The sequence below is a fragment of the Desmodus rotundus genome, chromosome 5 (assembly GCF_022682495.2).
Source record: "Desmodus rotundus isolate HL8 chromosome 5, HLdesRot8A.1, whole genome shotgun sequence".
Lineage (NCBI taxonomy): Eukaryota > Metazoa > Chordata > Mammalia > Chiroptera > Phyllostomidae > Desmodus > Desmodus rotundus.
The window spans coordinates 142,670,327-142,682,919 of record NC_071391.1 but is presented as its reverse complement, the minus strand read 5'-3'; the positions used below and the strand labels follow the sequence as shown (position 1 = coordinate 142,682,919).

The 12,593-nt window shown below is 57.2% G+C and overlaps 2 protein-coding genes across 10 annotated transcripts in view; both read right to left on the bottom strand.

Moving 5' to 3' along the window:
* Window positions 1-2,881, bottom strand: part of SFXN5 (sideroflexin 5) — a 100,471-nt gene extending 97,590 nt beyond the window's left edge. For 2 of the 7 annotated variants that reach the window (XM_053924762.2, XM_045189361.3), the window contains exon 1: window positions 2,559-2,859. In XM_053924762.2, the coding sequence (XP_053780737.1) occupies window positions 2,559-2,660 (102 nt within the window). In that variant the 5' untranslated portion in view covers window positions 2,661-2,859. Of the gene's footprint in view, window positions 1-2,558 lie in introns of all 7 variants that reach the window. The other 5 variants (XM_053924761.2, XM_045189362.3, XM_053924760.2 and 2 more) reach the window with 5 other exon arrangements.
* Window positions 2,882-4,222: 1,341 nt separating this feature from the next.
* RAB11FIP5 (RAB11 family interacting protein 5) overlaps window positions 4,223-12,593 on the bottom strand; it is a 35,306-nt gene continuing 26,935 nt past the window's right edge. The window contains exons 4-6 of one of the 3 annotated variants that reach the window (XM_045189364.2): window positions 10,099-12,120; window positions 6,642-6,831; window positions 4,223-6,396 (exon numbers count right to left, since the gene is read on the bottom strand). In XM_045189364.2, the coding sequence (XP_045045299.2) occupies window positions 6,193-6,396; window positions 6,642-6,831; window positions 10,099-12,120 (2,416 nt within the window). In that variant the 3' untranslated portion in view covers window positions 4,223-6,192. The remainder of the gene's footprint in view (window positions 6,397-6,641; window positions 6,832-10,098; window positions 12,121-12,593) is intronic. The other 2 variants (XM_053924644.2, XM_053924645.2) reach the window with 2 other exon arrangements.

The following is a 12,593-nucleotide window of genomic DNA, read 5'->3' as shown; positions in this document are numbered from 1 at the left end:
GGAATGGACCCTGGACTGTGAATTCCTGTCTACTCAGGGTTCGAGGGGCTGAAAGTAGCCAATGTGGTGAGAAGAGGGTTTGAGGGGTGGGTGAGGGTTCCATTTGAGGAAGAACTCAGCAGTGGTGAGTCTTCTAGGCTTCGGGGGCTCCTTAAAAAGTGAGGTCTTTATTGTAGAAGTAGAGGAAGCCATTGGAGGTAAGTTTGGGGGAGGTGGGGGAGTCACTTGATCAGACCTGCATTGGGATTCTGCCATGAAGAAGAGGGAGGGTTGAAAGTGGAACAGCAAGACCTGTTAGGAGGCTTCCACGGTTGTTCAGAAGATAAACGATGGGGGCCTGGTCTAGGATTCAGGCAGTGGAGACGGGTGGATTTGATAGCTGTTTAAGAGATGAGAACATTGGACCTCTGGTTGTACTTAGAAAGTGAGGGAAAGGAAGGGAAATATACATGAAACTCCACGTTTCTTAGGAGTCAATTGGGTGACAGGTTGAGCTGCTTGCACAGCTAGGAGCAGCTGGGTACAGAACAGGTTTGGGGGGTAAAGAGGACTTCCTTAACAAAGATGAGTCATATGTGCTGTGCTTTATGCAGGTCACTTATGCTGGAGGAAGAGCGCTTCAAAAGCAAACACTGTTACTGCCTTCCAGAGCGGTGCCAAAAAGATACCAGCAATGGCTGCCCGAACAGAGTACTCTCCAATGTTTATTTATGGCTCTAGCGGTGATCACAGCAAAGGGCTCAGCCTACTTGGAAGTTCCTGATAAATGTCTGTTGTGTGACTGAATGTCCCAGGACAGGAACCAGAGAAAATACATCCCACAGATCTTTATTCAACACATTACTATGTGTCTAGCCCCACGTCAGGGTTGAACCGGGACAATGGGAGGGCAAAGATCAGCCCTTTCACTCAAAAGGTACACACATGGGTTAAGGAGACCAAGTGACAAAACAGAGACGTATCAAAGGACCATAGGGCAGGCTGACTTATAATCATCCCACAGGGAGTGGCCAAAGAGGTGGGCAGGAAGGAGTCAGTACCCTGGTCCCACTACTGGGTAATGTCACAGAGCAAGAAGGGAAGAAGTGGGCCTGACTAAGCCTTGACCACTGCCTAGGGCCAGGAAAGGGGGACAGCCAAAGAAGGGGTCACTAAAGAGCAGGCAGTGGCACTCCTGAGAGTCTCGCCCTTGGTGGCACCCTACCCTGGCAGGAAGACACCAGTGTTACCTTAGACACCTGCATGCTGAGATGGTTTATTATTTAAAGGAGTTAAAGTTCTATTTTAAAACAGTAGGAGCATTTTCTCAGAAGGCTCAGGAACACAGCTCAATGATCAGCGAAGCTCGGTGCACCACCTAGCTGGAAGGAGTTTCTGCACCATCACCACCAGAAACAACAACAAAAACCCCACCGCACCGACCTTTGTACATTTCCTTTCTTCCTGAAAACTTTTCTGGCCACCTCCGCAGTCCCCCACCCCAGTTTCACTTCAGCCAAGTCTCTCTGCCCTTTTCCTAATAAAATCCATTTCCTCGGTGCAACCGAGGTTCGAGGCAACCGGGGCCGAGCAAATGCGGTTGCCCGAGCTGTGGGAACGGCCCCTCCCAACCTTTAGCCCGGCTGCAGGTTCCATCCCCGTCTCCGTGACCGAGAACGAGTTTGTGACGCCCTGTCGGGGATCCGGGAAGAAAAGGACCACCGTCACGGTGCCCCAAAGAGCCTGAGCAGGTCGGACAGAGCCAAGCGCTTGGCAGAGCCCGGGCTCGGGTGCGGAGACTCTGCCGAGGTCACAGGGAAGGAGGCTGGTGCATGCTCCCAGAGACGTAGACCCTCCCAGCGGCCGCCTGCCCCAGCAGATGACACAGCGTTTCCCCCCGCACCCACCCGACTCTCCCCGCAAGTCCTCGCTCCATCCCAGGCAGGGAACCAGCCGGCTGACTCGCTGCGTCAGCGATTCACTCGCCACAGGGTGACTCCGCTGTTGACGGAGTCAACAGGCCGCAAGCACCCCTCGGCTTGTGGCCCTGACCCCTAGTGCACAGCGGACCCCGTTGGGGTGGAAGGCTGGGGCACAGATGCTGCCGGTAGGCTCCTCCAGAAATTTGGAAAGACTGTCAGTGCCCAGCCGGGGAAAAAGTCAGAAGGCATCTCGGCCACTGCAACTTCTCATCCAGGCCATACTCGAACTTTCCGCCCTGAGTGGGCAGCTGCACAGCCCAAAGTGCCCCTGCAGAAGCCGCTGGGACCAGTGGCCGCATCCCGGGCCACAGCGGCAGCGGCCAATCACAGAGCACCTCCGGAGGGAAAGGCTGGAGGGCGCCGGCAGCCGCAGAGCGACAACACCGACGGCCAATAGGGAGCCAAAGTGGGAGTCATCGCCCACCCCGCTAACCAATGGAGAAGGAGCAGCTGTGGCCGAGGTCCCTGATCCAGCAGCTGCAGGCTTCTGGGTGGCCGTGGGTCGGAGACCTTAGGGCTAGAGGGGATTTTTGAAGAGGAGTTTGCTCGCCCTCCATGTGCCACCCGCTGACCCTCAGACCACAACCTGGTCCTCACCTGCTGGAAGCGGGGTTTGCCCAACTGGAAAGGAGGTGCATCGCTCGAGGCGCTAGCGGCACTTGCCGCTGCCGCCGATGCTGTAGTCGCTGTATCCGCCATGGCCACTGACGCCCGCAATCTCCGGCCCTTTTAAAATGTCCCTCCTCGGCCCCCGCCACAGCTGCCTCTTCCGATTGGCCATAAGCAACCGCAGCGAACCGGAGGCGCAAGGCCTTGTGGGGAGTGTAGTTTTCCTGGTCACGACGCTCCACAGCCCTGGACTGCGGGGAGTTGCACCGACGCAGACCTGGTTTTGGTTCCCGGGCTGCCAGTTTTGCAGTCCGGGAAAACTGTGTCGGTATGACTCTTTATATCTGCACTAAGAGAGTCAGTCACAGAGCGCCCCCCTCGCTGGCTGCTGGACCCTAGAAGTTTGAGTTGCTGTGGTGAGCTTCGCTCCCGGAACTGCAGCCCAGAAGAGCCCAAGCGGGTCCAACCTGGGATGGGATGGGCAAGACTCCAGGCGGAGTAGGGTTAATCTCCAAAGGCTTTCTGCAGGAAGTTGCACTGCGGAATATTCATGCAGTTTCTTCTTTCCCACCCTGCCTCTCCTTGTTCCTACAGCCATCCTGACAGTTCCTGAAATACGCTGTGCTCTCCCTGCCCCTGCCCCGCAAACATTCTATACCCAGAAAACTGTAACTTTTTATCTTCGCCCGACGTTGGCTCTCTTTATGGCCTCAGCCTAAACATTTTGTTTCCAATCCATCGCCCTACTTCCACAAAACCCCACAACATTCTCCTATAGCACCCAGCAGTTTTGCAGCCCTTGCATTTATATTTAGTTTAAGATTTTGAGTATCTGTCTTTCCTACTGTAAGGTCCACACAGGCAGGAGTTGTTACTTCTTGATTCACTGCTAAACCCGCAGTGCGGGGGTGGGGGGGTGTGGATTTCGTGGGGGGCCTGTTTAAGAGCTTTAGCAGCCTCCACTTTCTTTTGCGAAGGAATATCCCTCCCGGGGCTAATTCCTAGGCAGAAAGAGAACTGGGAATGGGGCTCAGTGGTGTTTATCAGGCACTACACAGGCTTTAGGGGGAGTACTGCAGAATGTAGAGCAACGCTCCAGCAGGGATAATGAACACACTGGGGGAAGAAGAGGGGAAGCCATCTGTTTCATACAAGAGGACAGTAGAAATACTTGTTTTTGACCCTAGGGAATGCCACTCTGGGTCTCCTTAGTCTCGCGGTGAGGTGCACGGTTGGCTCCTGCCTTCCAGGCATTTTCTGAGCAATGCATGGTCTGTAGCTGTCAGTTCCTCCTCATCCTCCAAAGGCTGAACCACAAGTAAACTGACTTTCTCTAAAGCTGGAGAGAGATTCTAGCTAGCCGTGAACCATTTGTATCTTGGGTTTGTATCCTACCTTTCCCTACTAGACTAAGTGGCTTGAGAGTAGAAATGAAATCTTCTATCCTCTATACTCCCCACAGTACTCAGTATATGTGGTGTCCTGGGAGTGAGAAAAGACTGAGTCCCAGCCACCACTGGGCAGCACTGTGCCGCTGCCCTGATGTTAGGACAGGGACAGTGTCATCCAAGAGCCCATCATTTGCCTTCTCCCCCAGGAAGCCTGCTGCACATGCTCATCAAACCAGGAACACAGCAGAGCCACCTGCAGTCTGTGAACTTTTTATTCTTCGTAAAGTGCTCAAAACATGAAGAACAAGCTCTTTATAAACAGGAGTTACAACTAGGAAGACAAACGGCAAAGCAGAACTATGCCCGCTCCCTGCCCACCCCACCTGCAGCTCTCTTCCAACTTGTGGCCAGGAGCAGAAACACCCTGCAAGAACCTTGCGCTTCAACTCCAAACTCTTCAAAGACATCCCTGATCTGGATGTTCTGGACACCCATAATCAAGGATGAGTGGAAGATTAGTGTCAGGGCTGGGACTGAATAGAGCACAGAGGGACACCTAATAGAGGAGTGATTCCATTCCCCTAGAAGAGATACCCATCCAACCCCCAGTGATGCCCAAAACACATGGCCTAAGTCCTAGGTACCTATGGACACTTTCCTCAGCTTTGATGAGTGTTCCTTAAGGTAGATAACGTTATGGGGGCTTTCCCCCACATGTGGGGCTCCTGTGCTTCATCCTGGCAGAAGACATCCCTCACAGAGCCGATCTCCTTCCCAGGCTTTCTGAGTGGTCCCAGAGAGTGACCCCACAAGCTCATAAAAAAGAGACGATCCCAAAGGAAGTCTCACCTCACCCCACAACTTTGCTAGGGCAGGGTACCCCAAGCCACCAAAAGTCCCCGGCAGATGCCGTGGGGAAACCTGCTGTTTTTCTGCAAGCAAACCAGGGCTGGGCCAAAGGACAGATACCTCGTTTCAAAGTGCACTGCAGACAAGCTGATCAGGGCCATGGGGCAGAAGGGACAGGCTGGGACAGCAGGTGGTGGATGGATGAGGGGACAACAAAGGCTTTTTCCTAAGTATAGGCAGAGTGGGACCTCCCACTTCAGAATGTAGTTTTTTTTTCTCCCTCAAGCCTTCCCCTCAATTGGTATTGAGGGAGTAAGAGCAGACAGCAGGTAGGTTAAGGGAGCGGCCGCGTGGCCAGACCCGTAGCTGAAATTTACTCTAGGGGAGGGCAGAGCACACAGCAGGGCTGCCCCATCCTCCATTTCCGTTCCTAGGGTCCTGCCAGGTGGAGCCCTATGTGCTCAACAGGGAAGAAGAGGGGCGCCAAACGGGGGGCTGGGTCTACAATCCGAGGCTCATGATCCCACCCACAAAAGGCACATTTTAATCAGTTTCCCAAAGTTCAAACCCTGTAGCAGCAGAGTTTTGACATCTGAACAGGCAACAAGAACCAGGATGGAGGTTTGATCCTCAAACATAAACCCAAAGCCCCAAGGCCTGGAGGGGCTCACACCTTGGAGGTGGGTGAGGAGGTGGTCTCCCCACACCTGCCCCAGCTCTCCACACATTCACACGTGACACCCACAGAAAGGTCAGAAGAGGAGCGCGCGGAGTGGCCCAGAGAACGCACGTCATCTCCCTCCATCCACACCGCATTTGCTCCACAAATAGCTGGACAGACTCGGGACACTGCAGACATGACATGAGACCAGAAAAGCTCCTTGCTCTCCAGGATGTGAGGCTGAAGAGTAGGTGCCCGGCTGCCCGTAACTCACAGACAGATGGGCAGCTTGGTCCCTGCCACAGCCCTATAATACTAGGAGCCCTCCAGGGGCTGGAGGGAGATTAGAGGACAAGGGTTTAGCTGAGGAAGAAATGGCTGACCATCCCTGTGGGGTAATAAAGTACATCCCAGATACCTCATCAAATTGCAGCTCACCCCTGCTCTTTCTTGAGAGCTAAATTCTTTCCAGTTTCTGGAGCTCCCTAAAGCTAAAGCGTATGAAAATAGGTGGGTAAGACCCACCTCCAACGGGAGTCCAAAGGCCCTCCTTCCAGCAGCCCCAGCTGAGGCAGGAGGGAGGGGGAGCAAGGGACGACAACAGAGGACAGACGGCACCCTGCCCCTGGTGAGGGCAAGTTCAGCAGGAGTAGGGAGGGTGTGTGCCCTGTTTGAGCGGTGGGTCCATGCCAACTCTCCCGGGGGGTGGGGCTGAAGAGGGCTACTTGGGGGGGTCAGGGGGGATCTGCAGCAGTGTGGGTGAGGTCTCCATGATCCGCACCAGCAGCCGGTCAATGTAGCTCTCCAGCTCCTGCACATGCTCATCCCGCTGGCTCAGCTCCCGCTCCCGCTGCAGGAGCAGGCCGATGAGTTCGTCGTGGGTCAGATGGTAGTACTTGGCCGACTGGTCCAGCACACCAGAATCCTGAGGTCAGATGGAACGAAAGTGAGCAGAACACCCTCAGGCCTGCCTGCCCACCTGCCCTCAACATCCCAGTCTCCTGGAGCTGCCTCTGTCTCCAATGCCAGAGACAGCCTAATGGCTTCAGGGCCCTGGGTGCGAGACCAGGTCTGCTCCTTGCTCCACCCTGCCCAGCACCCTGTTTCTGACCTCTCTCCACAACACCACACGTCTCGTCTGATCCCCCATGGCATCCTGCTAGGCCTCACCTTCAGCCTCTTGGTGTCCACAGTCTGGCTAATCTGGGAGGCCAGAGCCACGGGCTGCACGCTGCCAGATGTCACTGTCTTGAGCTTTTCCAGCCCGCTGCTCAGGGCTGTGCTCAGACTGGAGCGGGGCTGCTTCCTGTCGGGGCTGCCTTCCACAGGAGCGGCACTGAGGGGCTTCACAGGGTGGGGACTGCGGAGACAGACAGGAGATGCATTATGGGGAGGGGCGGGCAGCACAGGAAAAGGTGGGGCCACAGGTCTGCTGGACGGAGAAGGTGGCTGGCCCTATGTAGCCGAGCCTCAGGGCAGCTGTGCCCAGCCTTCCTCAGCACCCCACCAGCAACCCCTCCCCATGTCACTCCCTCAGATGACCTTGCCCCTCACAGGGATGGCAGAGGCCTCCCACAGACTCCTCTGCACCTATACCCCACCTTTGCCAGGGCTGCCCCCTCTGCCCATCTTCCCTCCCTCTCCTTCTGTACTGTAACCTTCTCTGGTTGAGGTGGGTGACCAACCTCCCAGTTCCCCAATTTCCCCAGAACTGTGGGGATTCCCAGCACATGGGACTTTCAGTGCTAAACCCAGGAAAGAGCTGGGCAAATTGGGACACTTGGTTGTCCACCTCTCTCCACTGGTGCTTCCCCTCAGCATTTACACTGACCTGAAAAATACACTCCTTTAACTTTGTGTTTGCCTGGCTACCACCCTCCGTCATCCCCTCGGCTTCCTCCTTCCACACAGCCTCTCCAGAGCAAGGGACTCCGTTCTGTCTCTGTAAGTTCTCACCTTCACTGACTCCTCCACCCACAGAACAGGATGTCAGCCCCTCCAGCCCATCACAGGTGCTCCTGCTGAAGCCACTCCTCGCCTTCCCGACCTCTCTGTGGAACTGACTCTTGCGCCACTCCCCCGCTTGGGTTCCCCCCAAGCCTTTCTCTGGTTTCCCAACTTCAAATGGCCTCTTCTCAGTCTTCACTGCGAGTCAGCCTGGGGTTCTCTCCCCCTACCTCCTCACAGCAATCTCCAGCCCAGACCTCCGCCCTGAGCTCCAGACCCACACCGACAGTTCAGGCTGGCTTACTACTGCACTTGGGGTCCATCCCAGGCACGTCACCCTCCACGCCTACCGTTTCCTGCGCTCCCCAGTGGTGAGTGACACCATTAGCCTCCCATGGCTCTAGTCAAACACCTGGGAACTCCTCTGAATGCCGCGCTCTGACTTTAGCCTGAACAAACACCAGGCCAGGGCTCACTAAACCTTCCTCATGGCCACAGCTGCTCAGTCAGCTCCTCCTTGGAGTCCTGCGCTCCACCCACACACCCCCTGTGCTGTGGGACCACAACCTTAGCCTCCCTCTCAGGGCCAGAAAATACAGTCTCTAACATAGACTGCGCTGGCCCCTGATCCTTCCCCCCCGGCCCTCCGCCCCCTACACTCCAGCAGGGAAACAGGCTCGCTCTCTCTCACCCTTGGGCTCTTACAAAAGCTGTTCCTCCGTCTGGAATGCTGCCCCTTCGCCTGTGGGCCTGCTAACTCCTACTCAAGTTTCAAAGCTATGCTGCAAGGTTATTTCCTCCAGGAAACCTTCCTGATGCTCCCAGGGGACTAAGGTGACCCTCCTCTGGGATCCGCTGTCACCCTGTACCTGTGGCAGGTACCCGAATTGCAAGCATCAGGCCCCTAAATCAATTAACCTATCCCTAGGGGCCTCTTAAAAATCATTCCTTCAGAGAGGATTCAGACCATTAGGAAGTGAGAAGCAAAATGGCTTAGGCCAAGGCCCTGAATCCGCTGAAGAAGGGCTCGCCCACCTCCAGGGAAATCTATCCATCCCTCAGGAGGGGGCCGTGGACTCAGGCTCACAAGCAGCGAAGAGGGGCGGAGAGCCCAGGCAGGGGCAGGCAGTAGAGAAAAGAACACATCTCAGTCTGTCCCTCCCACCTAGGAGGCTGTGTGAGGGAAGGGGGTGTAAGGGCAGCTCTACTGCTACCTGCAGGCTGTGCTGGGCTGGGGGTGGGGAGGACGGAGGGGAGCACCAATGAGGCACAGACACCTGAATGAGGGTCAGAAGTCCTGGGGTTCCGGTCTGATGAGCCCCTGCTTCTGAGCGACCCTGGACTGTGGAGCTCTCAGACTCCATGACCCCATCTGAGAAATACGGACAGCTTCATATGCCCCATCCACTTCGTGATGTAAGGAACATGCCAAGTACAGACATGAAGTCAACTCTGAAGAGAATAACACTTCTTAGCAGTGGCGAGTGTAATTAGAAGTGCTGCTGGACTACAGCAGGGCCAGCTGAGAACACGGGGGAGCTGTGACCGCCTCCTCTCCCCCACACAGCAGACGGGCAGCCCAGACGGCCTCCCAGCCCTCCTCATCCACCCGCCCTGGCCCCGGGCCTTCCCTTCAGGGTTCACTGCCGTCTTCCCCACTGGATTGGAACCCCTTGGGAACACAGGGGGGCAGTGTCTTTCGCCCTGCCTAGTGCCAAGTGTCTGACACACGGTGGGTGCTCGGGCAACGTGGAGGGCTGGACGCAGGGGCCAGGGCCTGAGGCTCACAGGGCCAGGGCTGGAGCCTCTCCTGCCCACCCCCACACCCCGCCTGCTCTGCTCATCAGAGGCAGCAGCCACCTCTGCTCCCCTCATTTCTTCACTCCACCTCTTAGAGGGCCGCACCCCTCTGGACTTTGCTGCCCCTGCTAAATCACACCCTATCACCCCTCCCCCAAGACTTGGTCACCCCTCATCAGCCACCCAGTGAGGTCACAGCCTCCTAATTCTTTCAAAACAGATTAATGCGGCAGTTACCACAGCTACACAAGCAGCCACTATTGACTCAGCACCATCCTGAGTGCATGGGGACCACCCCGAAAGCACAAACACAAACCAGGAAAGCAACTGCGAGGCTAGAGACCCTTTCTCCTGAGAACCACATATGTGGGAAGCACTCTTTTTCTTCCTTTGGTGGTGTCTCCGCCGCTTTCCTCTATGACCTCAGTACCAGTCCTTCCTGTCCTTTGGCTCTCTGCCTATGCAGCCTCTCACCCTGGGGCCTGTGGCAGAGGACTGCTGCTGAAGATGGGAGGGATGGGGGACATCTGACAAGCTTCACTGCCCTAGCAGCTGAGTGGCCTCACTCTCATCCCCCTTCCCCTACTGACCTGCATTACCTCTCCCCACCCCATTCCTCATCCCCCCATATTTCATCAGTGTTGTCAACCCCAAAGTCCTGGTGTGTGGGGGCACTTGCTGGTCCCAAAAAGGAGGAGGTTTCAGAGCTGGTACCACAGAAAACTCCTGTCTTCAAAGCTTCCCTCGTCCTGCCTGGGTGAACAAGCCCCTCAGCTACCTCTGGTGGGGCTGAGGCTGGAGGTGAACGCCTCAGCCCTGGAGCTGTGTTGCCCCCTTCAACCCCCTCCTCCTGGAGAGTGCTCTCGGGGTGGCCGCTCACCTGGCACTGGGCTGTGGCTCCTCAGCTGGTCGTGTCTCCAAGGGCAGAAGCACAAGCGGGGAGGCTGGGGTGGCTGCAGCGTGGTCCTCCCCAAGTGGGGTAGGGGAGCCCCCAAGGGGGGAGGCTGGCTCCCCAGGGGGTGGGGAAGAAGAGGTCAGGGGCCAGGCTCCAGGCAAAGGAGAGCATGGAGAACTGAGCCCCCTGTGGCAGTGGCCGGCCCGGGGCGGGAGAAGGGGCGGTGGGAAGGCAGGTTCTGGGGGCGTGGGCAGCTCTTCTGGTCCAGAGTGAATGGAAGATCCCCTGGACTCTGGAGGGGATGTGGAAGGGAGGCTGGGGGGATCTCGGCTCCCCTGAGACAAAAAGGGGTTCAAGGCGTCCTCCTCCAAGGCCCACAGGTCAGGCCGTTGGGAGATGTCCGGCAGGGGCCCAAGCTCCTCTCCTGCTGGTTCCTGGCTCTGGGCCTCAGAAGCCTCAGGGCCTTCTCCTCTCTCCAGAGTCCCCCAGATCTGCTGGCCCCGAAGAGCCGTGCTCTCTGAGTAGGAGGGTGTGGGGGCAGGACCCTCAGGGCAGCTGGTAGGCAGAGGTAAGCAGGGCCCAGACACAGGAGGGCTGGCACCCTCCACTGGCTCTTCCAGGCTGGGCTCACCCAGCAGGGTCCCAGAAGAGCAGCTGTCAGACTCTGAGCCCGGCTTCTTGCCGTCCTCACTGGCCTCCCGGGGACCAGCGCCCAGTGCATTTGGGAAGGCGTCTTCTTCTCCTGTCTCTGCCTCCCTGCCGCTCAGCCCCACTGTGGCCTTTTCCTCCTCCTCCTCCTCCTCTTTCTCCTCCTCATCTTGGTAATCTGAGAGTGTGAAGAGATGGGGTGGCTTGGGAGGCGGCGTGCTGGGCCGCTGGGCCTCATCCAACATCCACTCAGATCTGGGCTCTGGCTCCAGCTCCAGTTGGGGAAGCCCCCGGTGCCCGTTGGGGCTCACAGGTTCTGGTGACTCTGGCTTCACCTGAAGAGGAGGCAGTTCATCAGATTCTCTCCGGGCGATTGGTGAGGACATCTCAGCTGCAGGAGAAAGGGTGACCACATCCCAAGGCCAGGAACTGTCAACCGTATTGAGCTCCTGCAAAAGCTGGCTCTCACCTCTGGAGGCTTCCTCATCCTGGCCCTCGGGGGCATCGTCTGGGCCAGGCAGCCTCTCCCACACGCTGATCACTTCTGGAGAGCTAAACACAGGTGTTGCACTGCCTGCTGGACTCTGCCCTGCTTCCCCTCCTGGGGCCATTGGTTCCCTGTCTGCTCCGGAGTCTGAGGCTCGTGGATGCAGCGAGGCTGAAGTGGAGGAGGGCAGGCCAGCCCCTACAGAGCCAAGAGGTCCCGGGTCGGCAGCACTCAAGTTCTGGTGGTCCAGTCCCAAGTCCAGAGGAACCCTGGGCTCTAGCCACATGCTGTTCCCACCTCTTCCTCCTCCCCCAGGGTCCTCCTGGGGCTCAGCTGCCTCCACTGTCACAGCCCCGGGGTCTGGGTCTTGCAGCCCAGTCACCTCCAGCCCCATTCCTGCAGGGGCCAGGATCTCACTCCTGGCCTCTGGACGCAGCCTGCTGGCAGCAAAGACGTTGAAGGTGTCGTCCCACTCAGGCAGGGCCTTCCCAGGGGAGGCCAGGGGGGTGGGGCTGGCCCTCGAGGCACTGGGGAGAGAGGGAGCAGGTGAAGGAGAATTTAGTGCTATGTCGGCTATGAGTTCCTCGAAGAAAGGGTTGCTTTGCAAGGAGGTGAGGAACGGGTTGGTGAGACCCGCGAATCCAGACGGGGTGGCTTCAGGGGCTGCGGTGGTGGTGGCAGCAGCGGTGGTGGTGGCAGTGGCGGTGGCGGCAGCAGTGGCAGCAGCAGGGGAGGCGGCTGCAAAAAGGTTAGTGCTTAGCATGGGAGCAGCGGTGGGAGCAGGAGTGGGGGGGGCCGGAGCACAGGGGGAGCAGGGGAGGTGGTGAGGAAGAGCAGCTGGGTCAGGTTCTACCTGAGGAGACACGTCCAGGCTGTGGAGGGAGACAAAACCGTGAGCCTCCTGGTTAATGCCAAGACTGGAAACGCCCCTGCTGAACACCACGCCCCCTGCCCCCCACCTGCCTCTGGAGGAGGTGCACGTGCCACAAAGCTGGGTTCAGGCACATGTGTAGGCCAGGGGACAGAGGGAAGACCCAACATGTAGCATATATTAGGCCCCGCCCAAGGAGGAAGTTGCTACATAGAGTTCATTCAATCTTCACACCAACCCTGGGAAGCAGTAATCCCATTTTATAGGTAAGATCCCAACCTGAAAATACTACTCAACACCTGAACTTTCTGATGAACCAATCAGAAAGTGCCTTACATCCCCTCAAGGACTGAGAGAGGAAAGAAAATACCAGTTAGCTTGAAGGGGATAGACACCAGAGAAAGGCCAGCCTAGCTGTCTGGCTGGACAGAGCCAGCACCAATAGAGATGTGACTGGCTTCTCCTGACCCCTCG